At 44.1% G+C, this 22330-nt stretch overlaps 1 protein-coding gene across 3 annotated transcripts in view; it reads left to right on the forward strand.

Annotated features, from left to right (window-relative positions):
- The window catches only part of LOC137372636 (atrial natriuretic peptide receptor 2-like), a 168811-nt gene that overhangs the window by 130542 nt on the left and 15939 nt on the right, over positions 1-22330 (forward strand). For 2 of the 3 annotated variants that reach the window (XM_068036599.1, XM_068036600.1), the window contains exons 20-21: positions 12450-12602; positions 13421-13519. In XM_068036599.1, coding sequence (XP_067892700.1) covers positions 12450-12602; positions 13421-13519 — 252 coding nt within the window. Of the gene's footprint in view, positions 1-12300; positions 12386-12449; positions 12603-13420; positions 13520-22330 lie in introns of those variants that run through there. The other variant, XM_068036602.1, reaches the window with a different exon arrangement.

Below are 22330 nucleotides of genomic sequence, written 5' to 3' on the forward strand. Positions count from 1 at the left end.
CCAGAATTGGCCTTTATAGCCACTCCAGGCGCTGCTTCACAAACCACTGACCACCTCCAGGCGCGTATCCATTGTCTCTCGAGATAAGGAGGCCCAAAAAGAATCCCAGTCTGTGTTAGGATAATTAAAGTCCCCATTATAATGACTCTATAATTCTTGCACCTCTCTGTAATTCCCATACAAATTCATACTCTATAACATTCCCACTAGTTAGTGGCCTGTAGAATTCATCCAGTAGTGTAATGGCACCTTTATTATTTCTTAGCTCTAACCAAGTGAATCTGTCCTTGACCCTTTCGGACATCCTCTCTCTCCAGAACTGGAACATTGCCCGTAATCAATACTGCTACCCTTCCTCCTTTCTTTCCTTCCCTATCTTTCCTGAACACCTTCGGCTGGATTTTATTTCGGCAACGGGGGTCCTGGTGCCAGGCTGGAATGCAGGGGATGGCTGACCCTGCCTTGGCCGTTTTGGACCCCTGGCCAAATTCAATGGCGGGCCATCAGGGTTGCCATCCCCTTTAAGGGACAAGAGCCCGAGTTGTTGGCCAATCAGAGGGCTGGCAGCTCAGCAGTCCGAGCAGCGCCACTGGAGCAGTGAAGGTGGAGGAGGCCCTGGGATCAATGTAAGTGGGATTTGGTTTGCCAGGGCCAGTAATGTAGGCCCTGGTGAGGTGGTGGGGGAGAGGGGTGCTGGTTGGTGAGGGCATGGGAGGGTCTTGCTGCAGGCAAGGCCATCACCACCGGGGGAGGCCTCTGTGGCCCATAGTTTGCCTCTAGAGGAGGGATCCCACTGCTAGGAGTCCACCAGTTCTCACCTGGCAGTGTCTCCACAAGGCAGGGGGCCCATCCGACATTGGCTAAATGCCAGCAATAGCAGCAGCCAGCTCTTAATGAGCCACTTAAGTGGCTTAATTAGTCTCCCAGTGGACTTCCCGTCTGCCACAGTGCCCGCTGCAGACAAAATGGCATGGGGGCAGGACAATGTCGGGCACGTCGCCTGACCCCACTTTATCTGTTCCCCACCCGCCTCCATCCCCTCCTCTGCCCCCAAGCCTGTCTCCAAGCACTGGATAAAATCCAGCCCCTTGTATCTAGGAATATTTAATACCCAGTCCAGCCCATTTTTGAGTCAGATCTCCATTATCTACCTGACATCATATACCCACACTACTACCTGTGCTTGCAGCCACCAATCTTATTTACCACACTCTGTGCGTTAACATACATGCACAGTAAACCCAGTTTAGACTCTATTGCATTCCCTCTTACTCTGACCCTATCTAATACCTTACTATTTGCTACTCTAGTTATAGCTGTCTCTCCCAATTTTTTGTGCAGCTTGTTTATACCTCCTAATGCTGTATCCTGATTCCCATCCCCCGCCAAGTTAGTTTAAACCCTCCCCAATATCACTAGCAAAACACCCCACAAGGGCATTGGTGAAACCTGTTTGGCCTGTACAGATCCCATCGACTGCAGAACCGGTTCCAATGTTTCCAACCGGAATCCAGAGCCTGCGTTACCATCTTTCCAGCCGCACATTCCAGTTCCACATATGGAGTATTGGTATATTTGGGAATTGGAGTGTCAGGCCAAAGTTTTGCTCAAGTCTCTGGAGTGGGATTTGAACCCATGATCTCCTGATACAGAGGTCAAAGTGCTTTCCACTCAGCACAGCTGGCATAATGAAGCAGTGCAGTAGCTTTAACGATAACTGGATATCAATGAATTTTGTACTCATAACAAATAATACTAAATTGGCTAAAAAAAAATGTACATTTTAATTTTATAGATAAGTCACTTGGAACTTATCTAGATTACAATTCCTATGTGTTTTACAGAAAAGCAAGGGACATATATATTTCATGTCTGATTATGAGTTACTATGATGAAATATTCACTCTGATACCTCCCACGGGGGCTTCATAATTGGTCTGATGAAATGACCCTTGTGAGGATCGTAAAATCAGGAGAGGAAAGGAGTGTTAGAGATAACTCGGGCAAAGACAGTAAAATGTTCTCAGTGTGGATCAAACTTCCAAAATGAAACAGTGAAGTTGATCACAAACAGTGGAACCTATTGAACGTTTATTGCTTTAAAGTCAGATGTTATATTTGCTGTCAAAGGGACTTCTTGTTGAATGGGAATTATTGGTAAAGACATGAAATGGATCAATAAAGCACCTCCAAGGGAGTGCACTGCATTCTCCATTAGCTCCCATGATGGAATAACTGTATCCCCATTACCATCATCCACCATACACTGCCTTAGTACAGAATGAAAATTGGTTCAGTGTCCTTGAAAATACCAATACTCCACATGTGGGACTGGAAGCAAGCTCATTGATAATAGCAAAACAAAGATTAGCAAGACCTGTGGAAACAGTATAGCAGTGGGCGGCACAATGGCGCAGCCTCATAGCTCCAGCGACCCGGGTTCTGTTCTGGGTACTGCCTGTGCGGAGTTTGCAAGTTCTCCTTGTGACTGTGTGGGTTTCCACCGGGTGCTCCGATTTCCTCCCACAGCCAAAGACTTGCAGGTGATAGGTAAATTGGCTGTTGTGTAGGTAGGTGGTAGGAGAATGGTGGGGATGTGACAGGGAATATTGGATTAATGTAGGATTAGTATAAATGGGTGGTTGTTGGTCAGCACAGACTTGGTGGGCCGAAGGGCCTGTTTCAGTGACTCTGTCTAGTGGTTATGCTGCTGGACTAGTCATCCAGAGGCTTGAATTAATGATTTGGGGACATCTGTCTAATTTCCACCTGGATAGCTACTGAATTTAAATTCAATTGACTAAATAAATCTGGAATTTAAAACAAAAACTAGTATCAGGATCATTTAACTACCGGATTGTTGTCAAAACCCATCGAGTTCACTTATCCCCTTTAGCAAAGGAAATCGGCTGTCCTTACCTGGTCTGACCTATATGTGACTCCAAACCCACAAAAATGGCTGAGGAAGCCACTCAATTGTATTCCAGAAAGTGGCTTACCACCATCCTCTCAAGGGCAATTAGGGATGGGCAATAAATGCTGGTGTAGCCCACATCCTGTGAATGAATAATAGCAAACATGAAATACAAATGAAAACAGAGATGTGAAAGGATGTATATACAAGCTTTGTTTTGTCCTGTGAGAAATCTGGCAGATAATTGGGATTGTGGATAATAGGCATCTGCTCAGTGAAGCCTTCACCCTGTGATCATTTTGATAACCTGAGATCAGTGGAACACTGATAAATTATTTGTGGCAGTTAACAAGCATGCAGGTTCCGAAAGACATTCAGTACTCAAAAGGGTTAATCAGCATCTATTCCTTTCAGTAATGTGTGTCTGTGGCAAGACACTTTTGGTGTTTTTTTTAGGCACAGTTCACTGCTGTTGTGACTGTGAGACAAGCTGTACTCCTCCCACTTTCACATGTATGTGAGCTGTTTGCCAGGCTAAATATTAATTTTCTTGCACTACATAGCGGTGGATGTGTGGAGCAGACTCCCTGGAAAAGCACTTGATGTTGTGTCAATGAATTTCCTTTTAACAGAGCTAAATTGCTAAATTTTGTAGTGTTTTGAGAGAGTAGATAGGGAGAAACTGTTTCCATTGGCAGAGGGGTCAGGAACAAATGGACACAGATTTAAGGTAATTGGCAAAAGAACCAGAGGCAACACGAGGAAAAAAGTGTTGTTTTGGCCTGGAATGTAGAAAGAAAGACTTGCATTTATATACCACCTGTCATGACCCCAGAACGTCCCAAACCGCTTTTCAGCCCATGAAGTACTTTTGAAGTGTAGTCACCTTTGTAATGTAGGAAACATGGCAAACAATTTGCAACAGCAAGCTCCCAGGAATTGCCAGGCAATAATGATCAAATAATCTGTCTTTCAGTGATGTTGGTTGTAGGATAAATATTGGCCAGGACACACTCACCTGTTTAGTGCCATGGGATCTTTTACATCCACCTGAAAAGCAAGCAGGGCCTCAGTTTAATGCCTATCTGAACAAGAGAATAGTTTTCTCCTCAGTACTGGATTAAAGTGATTACCTAGAGAGCACACTTGAGCTCCTGGAGTGGGACTTGTACCCACAACCTTCTGGCTAATAAGTAAAAGCACCACCCCATGGGTGATCAGCACTACCTGGTACTGTGGTGGAAGCAATGTTAACTTTCAAAAGGGAATTGGCTATATACTAGAAAAGGGACTATTTGCTGGGCTATGGGGAAAGAGCAGGGGAGGGATAGCTCTTTCAAAGAGACTGCCAAGGCACGATAGGCAGAATGGCCTTGTTCTGTATTGTACTATTCTCTGATTTTGCAATTTGATTGAAGGCTTTAGGATTTCCTGATGCAAATACCTGGTATTTTTGATCTTTCTTCGCTGTTTAGGAACACACCATTGATTCTGATTGGCCTCAAACAGGGCCTGCAGGTTTGAGAGATTGAGTGAGAAGAAATGTGGGCAAACTCTGTAACATTTGTGGGGAATTGCAAACCCATCTGTAAATTGTCGAACAGCTTGTCTGACGTCCAGTACTGGATAAGCAGAAATTTCCTTCAATTAACTATTGGGAAGACTGAAGCCATTGTTTTCAGTCTCCACCTCAAACTCTATTCCCTAGCTACCGACTCCCTCCCTCTCCCTGGAAAGTCACATAGAGTCATAGAGTTATACAGCACAGAAACAGGCCCTTCGGCCCATCGTGTCTGTGCTGGCCACCAAGCACCTAACTGTTCTGATCCCATTTTCCAGCACTTGGCCCACAGCCCTGTATGCTATGGCATTTCAAGTGCTTATCTAAATACTTCTTAAATGTTGTGAGGGTTCCTGCCTCTACCATCCCTTCAGGCTGTGCGTTCCAGATTCCAATCACCCTCTGGGTGAAAAAATGTTTCCTCAAATCCCCTCTAAACCTCCTGCACCTTACCTTAAATCTATGTCCCCTGGTTATTGACACCTCCGCTAAGGGAAAAAGTTTCTTCCTATCTAACCTATCAATGCCCCTCATAATTTTGTATACCTCAATCATATCTCCCCTCAGCCTTCTCTGCTCTAAGGAAAACAACCCTAGCCTTTTCAGTCTCTCTTCATAGCTGAAATGCTCCAGCCCAGGCAACATCCTGGTGAATCTCCTCTGCACCCTCTCCAGTGCAATCACATCCTTCCTATAGTGTGGTGACCAGAACTGCACACAGTACTCCAGCTGTGTCCTAACTAGTGTTTTATACAGCTCCATCATAACCTCCCTGCTCTTATATTCTATGCCTCGGCTGATAAAGGCAAGTATCCCATATGCTTTCCTAACCACCTTTCTACCTGTGCTGCTGCCTTCAGTGATCTATGGACAAGTACACCAAGGTCCCTCTGACCCTCTGTACTTCCGAGGGACTGTTCGCAACTTTGGTGCCATATATGACTGTAAGGTGAAGTTCCGACCACATATTCGTGCTATCGCTAAGATCACCTATTTCCACCTCTGTAACATCCCCGATTCCACTCCTACCTCAGCTCATCTGCTGCTGAAACCCTTATTCATGCCTTTGTTACCTCTGGACTTGACTACTCCAATACACTCCTGGTTAGCCTCCCATCTTCCACCCTTAACTTAAGCTCATCAAAAACTTTGTTGCCTGTATCCTAACTTGCACCAAGTCCCATCACCCATCACACCTGTGCTCACTGACCGACATTGGATCCCGGGTTAAGGAACACCTCGATTGTTTTCAAATCCCTCAGTGCCTTGCCCCTCCCTTTTGCTGTAATCTCCTCCAGCTCCACAACCCTCCGTGATCTCTGTGCTCTTCCAATTCTGGCCTCTTGAGCATCCCCAATTTTAATTGCTGCTCCATTGGCGGCCGTGCCTTCGGGTGCCGAGGCCCTAAGTTCTGGAATTTCCTCCTTGAACCTCTCTGCCTCTCTACCTTGCTTTCATCCTTTAAGACATCCTTAAAACCTACTTCATTGACCTCTTTGGGGGTGGCGTAGTGGTAATGTTACTGGATGAGTAATCTAGAGGCCCACGCTAATGATCTGGCGCCATGTGTTCAAATCCCACCGTGGTCAATGTTAAATTGTGAATTCAATTAATAAAACTGTGGAGTTAAAAGCTAGTTTAATGGTGACCATGAAACCATTGTCGATTGATGTAAAAACCCATGCGGTTCACTAATGTCCTTTAGGGAAGGAAATCTGCCATACTTGGTCTGGCCTACATGTGATTCTAGACCCACAGCAATGTGGCTGACTCTTAACTGCCCTCTGAAATGGCCCAGCAAGCCACTCATTTCAAAGGCAGTTAGGAATGGGCAACAAATGCTGGCCTAGCCAGCAACACCCACATCCATTCAGTCTGCAAACATGGCCTCGAGCTTCTGATCACATGTCATTATAATTCTCCAACTTGCTGTCTCACTGGCACCTCTGACCCTGGCTTCCTGTAGTGTTCCAATGAAGCTCAACGTAAGCTTGAGGAACAGCACCTCATCTTTCGATTAGGCACTTTGCAATCTTTGGCTGAGTTCAAAATTTCAGACTATAATCGCTGCTCCCATATTGTTTCCTTTTCCTTTGCAGGTTTCTGTTTTACTCTTGTTTTTCTCTTGTTTTGCTTTTGGACGGCAGCTGTTCATCATTTTACCATTTACACCTCCTCTAGACACATTGTTTGCTCTATGCGTGCCCCTTTACCACTCTCTTTGGCCCTGAGCCACTAACTTTATTGTCATATAATCTCCTCTGTCTTCCATCCTATCACAGACCTTCTCTTTTGTTCTTTTCCCACCCTTCCTCCTTTCACTTGCTCGAAATGTATTGCATTTCTAACCTTTGCCAGCTTTTTTATTGTTCGTTCATGGGATATGGCCAAGCCAGCATTTATTGCCCATCCCTAATTGCTTTTGAGAAGGTGCTGGTGAGCTGCCTTCTTGAACCGCTGCAGTCCATGGGGTGTAGGTACACCCAGAGTGCTGTTAGGAAGGGAGTTCCAGGATTTTGACCCAGTGATAGTGAAGGAACGGCGATATAGTTCCAGGTCAGGTTGATGTGTGACTTGGAGGGGAACTTGCAGGTGGTGGTGTTCCCACGTATCTGCTGCCCTTGACCTTCTAGGTTGTAGAGGTCATGGGTTTGGAAGGTGCTGTCGAAAGAGCCTTGGTGCGTTGCTGCAGTGCATCTTGTAGATGGTACACTCTGCTGCCACTGTGCTTTGATGGTAAAGGGAGTGAATGTTGAAGGTTGTGGATGGGGTGCCAATCATGCGGGCTGCTTTGGCCTGGATGGTGTCAAGCTCATAGCTGATGAAAGGTCACAGACTTGAAACGTTAACTTCATTTTTCTTTCTCCACGGATGCTGCCTGACCTGCTGAGTATTTCCAGCACATTCCAGTTTTACCTCCAATTCACCAATTCTACACTACCATTGGGGTTCTATGCACAAAGGGAGAGTGTGTCAAGGAGCAGTGCAGTGTTGTAGCTCTATCTCTGACCCACACTGCCTCTCAGCATGAATTTACTCCCAGCTAGCGGGGGGATTTCTAGAGGGATAGAATTGAAAAGCAGGGAAGTCATGTTAACCTTCTATAGAACATTGGTAAGACCACACTTGCTGAGCACAGTTTTGGTCTGCTTATTATAAAAAGGATATAGAGGCATTGGCAAAGGGTGCAAAAAAATGATTCACGTGGCTGATACCAGAACTGAGAGGTTATAGCTATCAGGAAAAGCTGAGGGGTGACCTGATAGAGATCTATGAAATAGTGGAAGTGTTTGATAGGTAGATGTGTAGAAAATACTGGGGGACAAAAAAAGTTAACAATAAATTTAATAGTGAATTCAGGAGAAACTTCTTAACTCAGAGAGTGTTGAGAATGTGGCACTCACTACCGCATGAGTAGTAGGGGTGAATAGCGGAGATACATTTAATAAGAAACCGGATAAATACTGATAGAAGGAAGAAACAGAAGGAGAGGCTGATAGGGTGGGGTAAAGTAGGATGGGAGGAGGCTCGTGTACAGCATAATCACCAGCATAGACCAGTTGGGCTAAATGGCCAGTTTCTGTGCTATAGACTTGATGTAATTAGAGATTTTCGGAACAGTATGTGCCTTATATATGGCTGGATGACTGTAAGGACAATGGACAGAGCACAGATTCTTGTGACAGTGACTATATTCTTCTCTTATGCCGGTCTAAGACTCAATTTACTATTATTTTTGGCATTTGGCCAGGTGGCTTTGAGCCAGGATCGATGTTTTTTAAATAAGTCTTCATTCTTTGCATGATGGATTTGCATTATAAATCTCTGCTGGAAAGCATAAAGACAGCTCTCAAAGAGAATGGTTAACCTATGTGACACCACTTATCATTATTAGGCTGACTGTTTTATATGAACCCAATTTCATGCATATTACATTTTGCTTCACAAAGAACACTGTGACAGATGTAAGAATTTTAGCTATTCCAGGCTAACAGCGTCGCAAGTGATTATTGCAGTGTTATTGTGCCCACAACAAAATGATTTCTGCAAAACAAGTTATGGCTGTTTCTGGCCTTCCGTGTTAATGATAACATTTTCTGCTCCTGTGTGGGGCTCTGTGTTGCCTGTCCAATGTGAAGGGAACAATCAAAGTTCCAGGACAACATTAAAAGTTCTCCGTCACAAATCGACAAACGTCCTTACTGTATCCAAACCAAGAAAACATTTGGTCACCATGAATACACAAAAGGAAATTAAAGCCGCGACTATCTTTTAATGGAAATGAGAGTTGGCCTTTAGTTCTCTCGAGAAGGAAAAATTTGAGGGCTGCTTTATGAAAGAATAAATATGCGAAAGGCTTCTTTTGTCTGATCAATCGTTTTGAACATACATTTGAATGTTTTAAATATACTTCGTGGTTTCCCGGCTTTCTATCTATGGTTTAGCCTTATTTCCACTGAAAAAAACTAGAGAACACAGTTATTGCTGCTGCCCTGTTTTATAGAGCTTCTGAAAGCATATCAACCTATCACTTCTCCGGTCAGCCGTGCAGAATGGGTGATGTTCAATTATCTGCCAATTACACTCCGCGTTCGATCTTCTTTTCTAGTAAAGTCAATAAAAAGGGAATATGGGGCGTAAGTAACATTCACTCCACACAAGTGCCAGGCAATGACCATCTCCAATAAGAGAGAATCTAACCATCTCCCCTTGAAATTCAACGGCATTACCATCGCTGAATCTCCCACTATCAACATTCTGGGGGTTACCATTGACCAGAAACTGAACTGGACCAGTCATATAAATACTGTGGCTACAAGAGTAGATCATAGGCTGGGAATTCTACAGTGAGTAACTCACCTCCAGGCTCCCCAAGGCCTGTCCATCATCTACAAGGCATAAGTCAGGAGTGTGATGGAATACTCTCCACTTGCCTGGATGAGTGTGGCTCCAAAAACACTCAAGAATCTCGACACCATCCAGGACAAAGCAGTCCACTTGATCGGCATCCCATCCACCACTTTAAACATTCACTCCCTCCACCACTGGTGCACAGTGTGTACCCATCTATAAGATGTACTGCAGCAACTCACCAAGGCTCTTTCAACAGCACCTTCCAAACCCACGAACTCTAACACTTAGAAGGGCAAGGGCAGCAGATGCATGGTAACACCACCACCTGCAAGTTCCCCTCCAAGCCACACACCATCCTGACTTGGAACTCTACCACTGATTGTTCACTGTAGCTGGGTTAAAATCCTGGAACTCCCTCCCTAACAGCACTGTGGGAGAACCCGCACCAGATGTACTGCAGCGGTTCAAGAAGGCAGCTCGCCATCACCTTCTCAAGGGCAATTAGGGATGGGCAACAAAGGCTGGCCTGGCCAGCGATGCCCACATCCCATGAAAAATTTAAAAAATTATAATGAGCAGTCATTTCTTACACAGCAAGATCCTACAAATAGCAAGGAGATGAACAATCAGTCTGTTCTAATGATGTTGATTGAGGAAGGAATGTTGGCCAGGACGCCAGGAGAGCTCTCTATTCTCCTTCAGATCTTTAACATCCACCTGCGCCACAGCAGTAGATGGAAAGTGCCTCTGTTTAGCATTTTTTCTAAAGGGTGGCACCTCCGCCAGAGCAGCACTCCCTCAGCATTGCACTGGAGTGTTGATCTGGTGAATGTGCTCAGTTCTTGGAATGTGGCTTGAACCCACAGCCTTCTGAACCAAATGTGAGAGTGCTACCAACTGAGAAAAGATGTAGAGTCAATTCAATCCCAAGTCAATTTAATGTCTACAGCACATCTGGCACATAATATACCTACATGCACTAATCATCTATAAGGCATCTCTGTCAATTGAATGGAATTGCACTGCATTAGGGGCAGTGTTGGGCTAGGTGCCCATGATCTGTAGGAACTGAGTGAAAACTAATTAGGCACAGGACCATTACAGTGCTACCATTATACAGCCTTATCAGCGTTCCCCTTTTAGGCAGGAGTCTCAAGCAGGACAATAAGCCTAACAGGATTATAAATTGACTGCGATGCCATTTCTCAAATTCCTGGCATTTTTTTTACCCCACTGACAGCAAGACATCATTATGGGCAAGAATTGTGAAAGGCGGCACAGTGGTACAGTGGTTAGCACTGCAGCCTCACATCTCCGGGGACCTGGGTTCAATTCTGGGTACTGCCTGTGCGGAGTTTGCAAGTTCTCCCTGCTCCGGTTTCTTCCCACTGCCAAAGACTTGCAGATGATAGGTAAATTGGCCATTGTAAATCGCCCCTAGTGTAGGTAGGTGGTAGGGAATATGGGATTACTGTAGGGTTAGTATAAATGGGTGGCTCTTGGTCAGCACAGACTTGGTGGGCTGAAGGGCCTGTTTCAGTGCTTTATCTCTAAATAAAAATAAATTCTATTACAACCAGACAGCATATAATTTCTTCAGTATTTATATATAATATATTTTCAAGCCATTGTACATTTCGATTGCATGCTGCTTACACGAGGAAAACAGGTTTCTTGGCGTAGCTATTCTCATATTGAGAGCATTGTGGGTCAGGTTGTTGAGACCTGGGGAGGTGGCCTAGCATACAAACATCCAAAACTGAGGCAGGGTAAGATGAACTGTTCTATCAGGACCTGTCCCTCGCTCGTGATAGTTGGAGCATCATGACTAGCACACCAGAGATGCACCCCCACATAACCAAAGGCCTATTCCAGAAAGCCTAACCCACCAAAATGGCAGGGAAAGAGGTGGCTAAGTTCCCAGCAGATTTGTCAGGGCCACTACTTTAAATACTACTGGGAATCCTACCTCCATGTCTGTCTCTTTCTTCCTTTCTTTCTCTTGGTCATCATGAGGAAACCCTCACAAATCGCAGAAAGAAAAAGCACAGGTTAATGGTAAAGAGAAAAGTGGGAAAAAGCGACAGGAGAATCAAGTGAATATGTTGCCGCCCATGTTTGTCATGTTTAATCATGATTATTTTTCTACCACAAGTGCATGCTTCAGGTAAATAGCCCACACTGGAATCAAAAGAACATGAATTTACATGGTACCTCATTAATCTGCAGGACATCGCAAAGTGCTTTAAATCCAATTTGTATTTGAAATGCTGTCATTGTTGTAATACACAGCAACCAATTTGTGCACAGCAAGGTCCCACAAACTCTGGACAAAGTAAATAATCTGTTAATCACTTCATGGTTGAGATCAGTTGAGCAATGAGTCTCAAATGTCAGATTTGTCCTGCAACCCTCTGAGATCTCTGAGTTCCTCCAATTCTGGTAACCTGTGCATCTCTCCCTTCCTTTTCTCCTTCATTGGCAGCTGTGCCTTTAGCTGTCTAGGCCCTAAACTTTGGAATTTCCTCTCTAAACCTCTCCACCTCTCCCCCTCTCTCTCCTCCTTCAAGAAACTCCTTAATACCAATCTGTTTGGTCAAGTGTTTGATATAATGTGGCTAGATGTCTCATTTTGTCTGATAATCTTTCCTGTGAAGTGCCTCAGGACAGTTTACTATAATAAAGGCACTACATAAATGTAAATCATTTAATAATAACAGAAAGTGTTGGAAATACTCAGTAAGTCTGGCAGTATCTAAAGAGAGAGAAACAGAGTTAACATTTCAGGTCTGTGACCTTTCATCAGAACCTATGATGAAAGGTTGCAGACCTGAAACATTAACTCTCCTCCTCTCTCCACAGATGCTGCCTGACCTGCTGAGTATTTCCCGTACTTTCTGTTTTTATTTCAGATTTCCAGTATCTGCAGGATTTTGCTTTCATTTTAATGCAAATTTTTTGTTGTTCACAGGTTATAAGACGTGCTGATGTTTTCTCAGCTGCAGGTGTTCCTGGTAGGATTAAACAAAAAAAAACCTTGGAAAAACATAGAAGAATGGGAATCCAAACACTGAGCGAGCCATCCATTCTGCTGATACTGCCTCCTGTTTCTCCCCACAGATATGGTGGTTTCTGGGGTTCCAAAAGAGAATGGCATAAACCATGCAGGAGAGATTGCAAGCATGGCATTGGATTTAGTTGCAGTTTGCTCTTCATTCATAATCCCACACAAGCCAGACGTCAAGTTGAAAATCAGAGCAGGCATTCACTCAGGTAAATCGTTTTAGTTTTTCAGATACCAAGTAATTAATGACTGAATGAAAAGCTTACCAATGGCAAGCAGTTCAATGGCTCTGTTAACTATTATTCAGCAAAGCTGGTTCTCCCCTCTCCTGCTGCCGTATATTGTAAGATATTTATTTGATGGGTACAGTCTCTCAAGTTGTCCTGTGGCGGTTCTTCCTAAGTGAGAATTCTTTACAAGTGAGGCCAGTTGGTGAACATTGACAGCCGTCTCAACGGTAAGGGGCTATCACAGTCAGTCCTGATCCCTGACTCCACGTTCCTCCAATTCTGGCCTTTTGTCCATCCCCTGCTTCCTTCGCTCCACAATTGGTGGTCATGTCTAAAGCCCTGAAATTTCCTCCCCAGACGTCTCCGCTCCTTTACCTCACTCTCCTCCACAAAACCTACTTCTTTGACCAAGCTTTTAGGCCCCCCCCCTCCTAATATCTTCAGCCAGTGGCTGATTACCCTCCTGGGAAGCACTTTTGGATGTTTTATTACATTAAAGGCGCCTTATAAATTCAAGTTGTTGTTGTCCTCACCCAACATCCACATGCAATTTGTACAGTGCACCCAGTGTCTGGTCAGAAGCGAGAACTTAGCTGATTTTGTTCCCTTTCCTACCCTATTGAAGGAAGTTGGGGTATTTTCCATTGGTGTCAACCTGGCTGAGGTCAGTTAACTCTGCATCCACCAAACATCTATCCTGATACCTTCTGCTCTTCTAGTCCACATGCTTTATTGTGGGAGCCAGCTGCCTGAAGGTATAACTGTATTTTTTTTTTGCCTCATTTGAACTTTTAAAGGCCCTGTAGTGGCTGGTGTGGTTGGAACCAAAATGCCTCGCTACTGTTTATTTGGAGATACCGTGAACACTGCATCAAGAATGGAGTCAACGAGTGAGGGTAAGTAATCTAGTGAATCACTTATATATATTTATATTACACACAATAACTACGTGACTGTGATCATGGTAAACTATTCCTTCTCATTCTTCTCAACCTTTCTGCAGCCTTTGACATGGTTGACCACACCATTCTACACCTCTCCTCCATCATGTAACTGGGTGGGACTGCCATCTCTAGTTCCTTTCTTATCTAACTAATAGTCGCCAGAAAATCACCTGCAATGGCTTCTCTTCCCACTGCTGCACCATTACCTCTGGAGACCCCCCAAGGATCTAACCTTAGTGCCCTCCTATTTCTCAGCTACATGCTGCCTCTTGGTGATATCATCTGAAAACATGCCAGGTTTCCCATGTACGCTGATGACACCCAGCTGTGCCTCACCACCACCTTTCTCATGCCTCCACTGTTTCTGATTTATCATGCTGCTTATCCAGTCTGGATGAACAGAACTTTGAGCAGACTGAACTATTGTCCTCGGTCCTCGCCACAAACTCCATCCCTCTCCCTGGTCACTGTCTGAGACTGACCCAGATTATTAGCAGATTTGACCCCAAGATGGGCTTCCAAGCCCATATTTGCTCTATCATCAAACCCACCCACTTCCACCTCCATAGCATCACCAGTCTTCACCCTTCACTCAGCTCATCTGTTGTTGAAACCCTCATCCATGCCTTTGTTATCTTGAGACTTAGTGATTCCAATGCTCTCCTGCCTGGCCTCCCATCTTCCAGCCTTCATAAACTTGAACACATCCAAAACTCTGCTGCCCATGTCCAAACTCACACTATCCCATTTACCTACTACCCCTGTGCTCGCTGACCTACATTGGCACCCAGTCTGGCAATACCTCAAATTTAAAATTTCCATCCCTGTTTTCAAATCCTTCCATGGCCTCGCCCCCTCCCTATCTCTGTAATCCCCTCCAGCCTCACAACCCTCCAAGGTCTCTGTGCTCTTCCAATTCTGGCCTCTTGCACATCCCGATTTTAATCTCTCCATCATTGACGGCCATGCCTTCAATTGCCTAGGGCTTAAGCTCTGGAATTCTCTCCCTAACCCTTTCTCCCTCTCCACCTCTTTTCCTTTAAACTCTTTAAAACCTACCTCTTTGATCAATTCTACCAATTCTAATCTTTACCAATTCTAATCTTTACCAATTCTAATCCCTCCTACGTGGCTCGGTGTCAAGTTTTGTTTGATTAACTGTCCTTGGGATTTTTTTTACTATGTTCAAGGTGCTACACAAATACAAGTTGTCATTGTTGTTGTAATTAGGGATAGACACTGATATTGTAATATTTGCTTTCCTTCCATAAGGAATTGGCAGTACAGCCAGCAACAGGATATTTAAGCAATCAATGAGGAAGTAGACGTAATGAAAATTGTGTTTTTTTCTGATTTTAATATCAAGCTTAAAGAAAGGGAAGGCCAAAGGAATGCATGTACTACAGTAAAATGCTATATTTATGGAAAGATTTAGAGAGGAGGTAATTCTCCCTGGCCCTTTGCCAATATTTATCCATTATTCAATAGCACCATATCGAATTAACCAGTGTTTTATCTTGTTTGGGCCTCGCTTAACCATGTGCTTACGTGCAAAACAGCAGTGACTTCGAAAAAGTTCAGCAACTGTGAGTGATAGAACATGAATTAACACAACATGCTCCATATCCTCAGGACATCCCGAAGGGCTTCTTTATAGGCAATGAATTACTTTCGAACATAGTTACTGTTGTTATGTAAGCAAATGTGACAGCCAATTAAGGACTTGAAAGGTGGTGTATGAATATAAGTTCTTTCTTAGCTCTATATTTATCCCTGAATCCTTCAACGCTTTTTATAAATGAATTCTCAGCATATGGTTTCAAAAGGAAATTGGATTGGCACTTGAGAGAAAAAAAAACTTACAGGGCTACAAGGATAAAGAGGGGGAATGGGACTGATTGGATTGCTCTACAGGGAGCTGGCATAGACTTGATGGGCCGAATGGCCTCCTGCTGTGCTTTTATGTGCTTTTAAGTGAAATACTGTGGCTGTTGAATAATTCCCACTCCCCACCCAAACCTTTTAACAGATTCACAAAGTTAGAGGCAGTAATATGCCTGACTATTAACTTTATTTATGATTGCTTCAAAATGTTCATCTTAAAACTTCAGGCACAGCAGTACGCATAAGCCCCACGTCTGAAACTTCAGTGCACAGGATTTTTAGCGGGAAATGTTTAACCGTGGTTTATTCAAATCTATTCACGCTATCTGGTTTTGAAGGTAGTTAATAGTTCCTGCTGAGCGAAACTTCAGATCTCCCTTTATGCCATTTTCCTTCATTGTCCAGTTCTTGCTGGCTTTAATTCCACTAGGTGTTTTATGACCTTTAGATCATTAAATAGATTGCTGGACTATGATGGGATGTGAGGCGATTTATATCCTGTCACACTGTACTGTTGTTTCTATCTTTGCTGTTCCCGAAACCATAGCTTTGTTGCACAACCCTTTGATGTTTTATCTCTATACTAAAAGAACCCTATTGGCTTGTTTATGCTGCAGTAATTTCCTTCTTTTACACTCCCCACTGCTCTAACCATAAAACCGTTTTTTCAAAAGCCTGTTCTTAACCTACCACACTTCTAGCTCCATATTATATCATTAAAGCCAACCAGCTTGTTACTTTAATAATGTATATGTGCTACAGAGTACAATGCCTTCGGCACTGAAATTCCCCCTCTCCAATGTTATCAGTATGATTATGATCAATAGATAGGATATGCAAGCACACAGTTAAACCCAGTTTGGGGCGGCACAGTGGCGCAGTAGTTAGCACCACAGCTCCAGTGACCCGGGTTCGATTCTGGGTACTGCCTGCGCAGAGCTTGCAAGTTCTCCCTGTGACTGCGTGGGTTTCTGCCGGGTGCTCCGGTTTCCTCCCACAGCCAAAGACTTGCAGGTTGATAGGTAAATTGGCCATTGTAAAAATTGCCCCTAGTGCAGGTAGGTGATAGGAGAATTGAGGGAAGGTGGGGATGTGAGAGGGAAAGATGGGATTAAAATAGGATTAGTATAAATGGGCGGTTGATGGTCAGCACAAACTCAGTGGGCCGAAGGGCCTGTTTCGGTGCTGTATCTCTCTATGACTGAACCCATTCTGTCTACATTAGCTGTTTTGTCTTTGCTCCGCACTTAAATAATGTAAAAACCTATCGATGCTTTTAAACTGAAATAAAGACAGAAAATACTGGAAACGCTCTGCAGGCCAGATATTATCTGTAGAGAGAGAATCAAAGTTAATGTTTCAGGTCAATGACCATTTGTTCGAAGAGCCATGTTGGTGTGGTGTGGGACTAGAATCACATACAGACCAGACTGTATAATACCAGACTAGTCGGGTATTCAGAACAATCCAAATTTTCAGTTTTATTGCCAAATTTTTAAATTCAAATTGTCAAACTGCCATGGTAAGATTTGAACCCATGTACTATTGGAATGTGATTAGTCCAACAACATAACAACTTCATAACTATACCTGCTGATATTGAAACATTGATTTATCTACTTTTCTGAAGAACAACATTTGAGGAGATTTATATTTTAACAGAGCAGAGAGGGAGAAATTGTTTCTGCTGGCGGGAGTGCAGGTAACCAGAGAACATAGATTTAAAATAATTGGTGGAAAAAGCCAGGGGGAGATGAGGAGAAATATGTTTACTTTGTGAGTTGATATCATCTGGAGTGCTTTGCATGAAAGAAGCAGATTTGATAGTAATCTTCAAGAGAAAATTGGATAAATACTTAAAAAGGGGGGAAAAATTGTAAGGCTATTGGGAAAGAGCAGGAGAGTGGGACGAGCCAGATAGCTCTTTCAAAAGAGCCAGCACAGCCATGATGGGCCAAATGGCCTCTTTGCGTGCTATACATTTCTATGATACATTGGGCCTTGCATTCTAGGGACATCCAGAGGTGAAATGGAAATTGTAAACATTCACCGTGGTAGTAAACCCTGATATTCACAAATCCGACCCTTAGATTCCGATTGGGAACAAAGGCATAAAAATATACCATCCCGTTTATATGAATCTGGCCTGCCATCAGCCTGGGGTGTGAATTAACTTTTGCTCTTAGGCTATTGAAATCCCCAAATCCCTGAGTGTACTCAGAAGAATCTGCAATAGGCAGGATAAGGCCTTGGTGAGGTTAGCGTTTAATTGCAGTCAGATTAATGCTGTGCTACATTCAGCATACTGGCTGAACCTCTGGGATTCAGTCAGCTTACAAACAGGGCCACCTCAGCTTGGAGGATAAAAACCTTTAAATAGTGAGGTTTTAAATAATTTCAAAGCAAACGTTACTGGATAAAGAATGTAGCAGTCACATTTATCTTGTATAACTGCCACAGAATGAATTCCAGCAATGTTGCTGATGAGTATAAATATGACAAGGTGATGCCTTGGCCAATGCATGTTGGGGTTGGAAAGGAGTGTGCGATGCTGTGATTAGCAAGGATTTGTTCACTGAAGACTGGTGTACACAACAGATTAATAGGGAACAGCTGCACTGATCAATTCACTCATTACTTATGATAGGGGAAGATTTGCTTCGTTTCAATTTCATAATTACTGGAAAGGCAAGATCCAAATACATGTACATCTTTGCATTTTATTCTTCAAAAAAAAATTGATCAATAATTGGTTAGTAAAAGATTGAAAGTTCAAGGGATAGATATTGTATAGATACGTATGTATACATAAACTTCACTAGAGTGAGAATTGATCTGGCCCAAGTAAATTGGAATCAAAGATTGGAAGGAAAAACTGGAATTGAACACTAGGCTTTTAAAGAGGAGATAGCTCAGGTGCAGTCAAGGTACATTTCCCCGAGGGGAAAGTGTAGGGCAAACACATCCAGAGCTCCCTGGATGACAAAAGAGATAGAGAGTAAGATGAAGCAGAAAAAGGCTGCATATGACAGATGTCAGGTAGGTAATACAATTGAGAACCAGGCTGAATATTGAAGGTTCAGAGGGGAAGTGAAAAAATAAAGAAAAGCAACGAGAGAGTATGAGAAGATACTGGCAGCTAACATAAAAGGGAATATAAAAGTCTTCTATAGGCACGTAAATATTAAAAGGGTGGTAAAAGGAGAAGCGAGGCCAATTAGGGATCTAAAAGGGGATTTACATATGGAGGCAGAGGGCATGGCTAAGGTACTAAATGAGTACTTTATATCTGTCTTTATCAAGGAAGAAGATGCTGCCCACGTTATAGTGAAAGAGGAGGTAGTTGAGCCACTGGATGGGCTAAAAATTGATCAAGTGGAGATATTATATAGGCTGGTTATACTTAGTTAGTAAGTCACCAGGACCTAAAGAGATGCATCCAAGGTTACTGAGGGAAGTAGGGACAGAAATTGTGGAAGCACTGGCCATAATCTTCCAATCCTCCTAAGATACAGGGGTGGTGCCAGAGGCCTGGAGAATTGCAAATGTTACACTCTTGTTCAGAAAAAGGCTGTAAGGACAAGCCCAGCAACTACAGGCCAGTCAGGTTAACCTTGGTGGTGGGAAAACTTTTAGAACCGATAATTCAGAACAGAATTAATAGTCACTTGGACAAATGTGGATTAATTAAGGAAAGCCAGCACAGATTTGTAAAGGGAAAATCATATTTAACTAATTTGCTTGCGGTTTTGATGAAGTAACAGAGACGATTGATGAGGGTAATGAGGTTGATGTAGTGCGCTTGGACTTTCAAAAGGCATTTGATAAAGTGCCACATAACAGGCTTGCCAGCAAAGTTGGAGCCCATGGAATAAACGGGGCAGTAGATATGAAATTGTCTGAGTGACAGGAAATAGAGAGTAGCAATGCATGGTTGTTTTTCAAACTGGAGGAAGGTGGGATTCCCCAGGGGACGGTGTTGGGAGCCCTGCTTTTGTTGATCTAGATTTGGGTGTACAGGGCACAATTTCACAATTCGAAGATGACAAAATTTGGAAGTATTGTGAACTGTGAGGAGGGTAGCAATAGACTTCAAGAGAACATAGATAGGCTGGTGGAATGGGCGGACAAGTGGCAGATGAAATTTAATGCAGAAAAATGTGAAACGATTCATTTTGGTAGGAAGAAAGAGGACAGGCAATATAAAATAAAGGATACAAGTCTAAAGGGGGTGCAGGAGCAGAGGGACCTGGGGGTATATGTGCACATATCATTGAAGGTGGCAGGGCAGGTTGAGAAAGCACTTAGTAAAGCATACAGGATCCTGGGATTTATAAATACACTTCAATGGAGTGAGAAAGGATCTGGCCCAAGTATATTGGAATCAAGGATTGGAAGGCAAAACTGTAACTGAACAATAGCCTGAGTACAGTCAAGGTACATTCCCACAAAGAAGAAAGGTAAGGCAAACAGATACGGAGCTCCCTGGATGATGAAAACAAGGAAATTATGATAAACCTGTATAAAACACTGTTTCAGCTTCAATTAGAGTATTGTGTCCAGTTCTGGGCACCACACTTTAGGAAGGATGTGAGGGCATTAGAGAGGGTAGAAAAGATTCACGAGAATGGCTCCGGGGATGAGGAACTTCAGTTACTTGGATAGGTTAGAGAAGCTGGCTCTGTTCTCCTTTGATAAGAAAAGATTAAGAGGCGATTTGAGAGCCCACCCACCATCCTTAGTTGGATGATTAGTTTTGTCATGGGACAAAACAGGGGAAATCACAGATAAGTGACTGTTTGCCACACAGTGGGCAGGATTTTGTGCTGGTAGCAGGTCGCCTGGCAGCCGGCTGAAAAGGCAGGGCACCTCTGCCTCTCATGACCTCCAACACCGCCCCACCCCCCACCACCAACGCCCCCCCCCCCCTCCCCCCCCGCCGCCCCGGAGCAATCGTCCGGTCTTTGTGATTCAAAGTTTTAGGAGGAGGGATCACCATCCCTTTGAAGACTTTAAAAAGATGAGGATCCTGCCTCCAAGAGCTGTCGGCCATTCAGAGGGCCGGCAACTCAGCAGTATCGGCAGTGCCACGAGGAGTGGTGGCCCCTACTGCTACTCCAGAAGCCTTGGACCCAGGTACAGTGCTGGAACCCCGGACCAGAGGTTGGTGAGGTGGTGTCACTAGGGCCAGTCCGGATGGCCCCAGCGAGGGGGTGTTGGGGAGGGGCGGTTGTTCAGTCCAGGGGGAGGGAGAACCTGGGAAGTAAAGTTGTTCCCGGTGGGGGTCCTCCATGGGTCACAAATTGCCAACAATGGAGGAACACCCCCATGCCCATAGGGAGGATGCCTCATTTTGCAAAGCATCCTCCTTGAATGGCGGAGGCCCGCCTGCCAGCAGTGGCAGGAAGAGGCCTTAATTGGCAATTAACAGGCCACTTAAAGGCCTCAGTTGGCCTCTGACGGGAAGGCTGTCGCCAGCCTATCCCTCCCCCGGGAAGATCGCTGGGCGATGGGGAGGTGACGAGCCCTCCATCCCACCACCACCCCTGTGACCCGTTGCGATACTCCGTGCTGTTCCCCTGTCTCCGACCCCACCTAGGGGGGGGGCCCTTAAAATCCTGGCCAGTGAGGACTTGTGACTCCCATTTGAGCCTGATGGTGAGGTTCTGAAGCCCACAGGGAAAATCCTGCCTCATATTTCCCTCATTTATGTTCCTTTAGCATGATCCTGGCCTGTCAGTCTGACTTTGAAAAAATATTTTTAATTATAACTCTTGAATTCAGTTCAAAAGTATTTTTGTGCCTTTCTCAGGTCAATTAGAGGTCAAACTGGCTTTCTCATTTATGATTTTTACATTTTTATAAAAAATGTGACACAGAAATTTGCTTGCATGTCAACTAAAGTATGTTGGAAATAGAAACCTGCTCGATGTACAAAAAAAACTTGCATTTATATATTGCCTTTAACATGCTAAATGTATGGTTCTTTGAGCTGGTTGGTGTATTTTGCATGACTGTGCTCATAGTAAGTCTGATCAGATGCTGTTTTATAAGCGTAGAAAATTTATCCCATGTAATGCATAACGTATTATTCCACTGCTCAGGTGGATCATTGTCCTTCTCAGCTCACAGAGTCTATTTGTTCAGTAAACAGTAAACAGAGCCGATGCCAAATAAAAGTTTAATTGTTCAGTGAGAGAACCGTGCAGCTTGAGGTCAATTAGAGTTTAATTGGTCAGTGAGGGAGCCATGCAGATTGAAGTCAATCAGCTTTTAAGGATGAAATTTTCCCAGGCGAGGGGAGGCAGGTTTTGGCGCATGCTGGGAGTTAACTTCCCCACAAGTGACATTGGGTTGGGATCCCAACATCATCTCGCCTTCTTCCAGCTTTCACTGCAGTGGGATTGGAGGCGAGTGGGGAACCTCCGTGCTTTGTCGGGTAAGTAATTAAAATAATCAAATAGCTTATTAAGTACCGTTTTGACCCTTGAACTGTGGATTTGTCAGCCAAGGCACCTGTTTCCTGACCTGTCAGCAACTCGCCAGGGTCTCCGAGATGCGCGCACAGCAGGGAGAGCTTCATCAGTGAAACTCTGGGAAGCTGGGAAGGCTTTGATCACTTACGCTGAAGAGCTACAGCCATAGCCGGATGAGAGGCTGCTGTTCAAAGCACTTCTTCTCTCAGAGAGTGCTTTCACTGTTTGATAGGTAATTTCCAACTTCTTGGAAGTCACTTCCCCTGTCCAGCACTTCACTGATCTTCAGCTTCATTTCCCTGTGTCAGCCTTCAGCACCACATGGAAGCAGCTCTACCTTCCACCCCGGCTGAGGGTCAAGGGCAGAGGCTAGACCACCACCAACTGCTCCAGCAGCAGGAGG

This window comes from Heterodontus francisci, chromosome 8 (genome assembly GCF_036365525.1).
Source record: "Heterodontus francisci isolate sHetFra1 chromosome 8, sHetFra1.hap1, whole genome shotgun sequence".
Classification (NCBI taxonomy): domain Eukaryota; kingdom Metazoa; phylum Chordata; class Chondrichthyes; order Heterodontiformes; family Heterodontidae; genus Heterodontus; species Heterodontus francisci.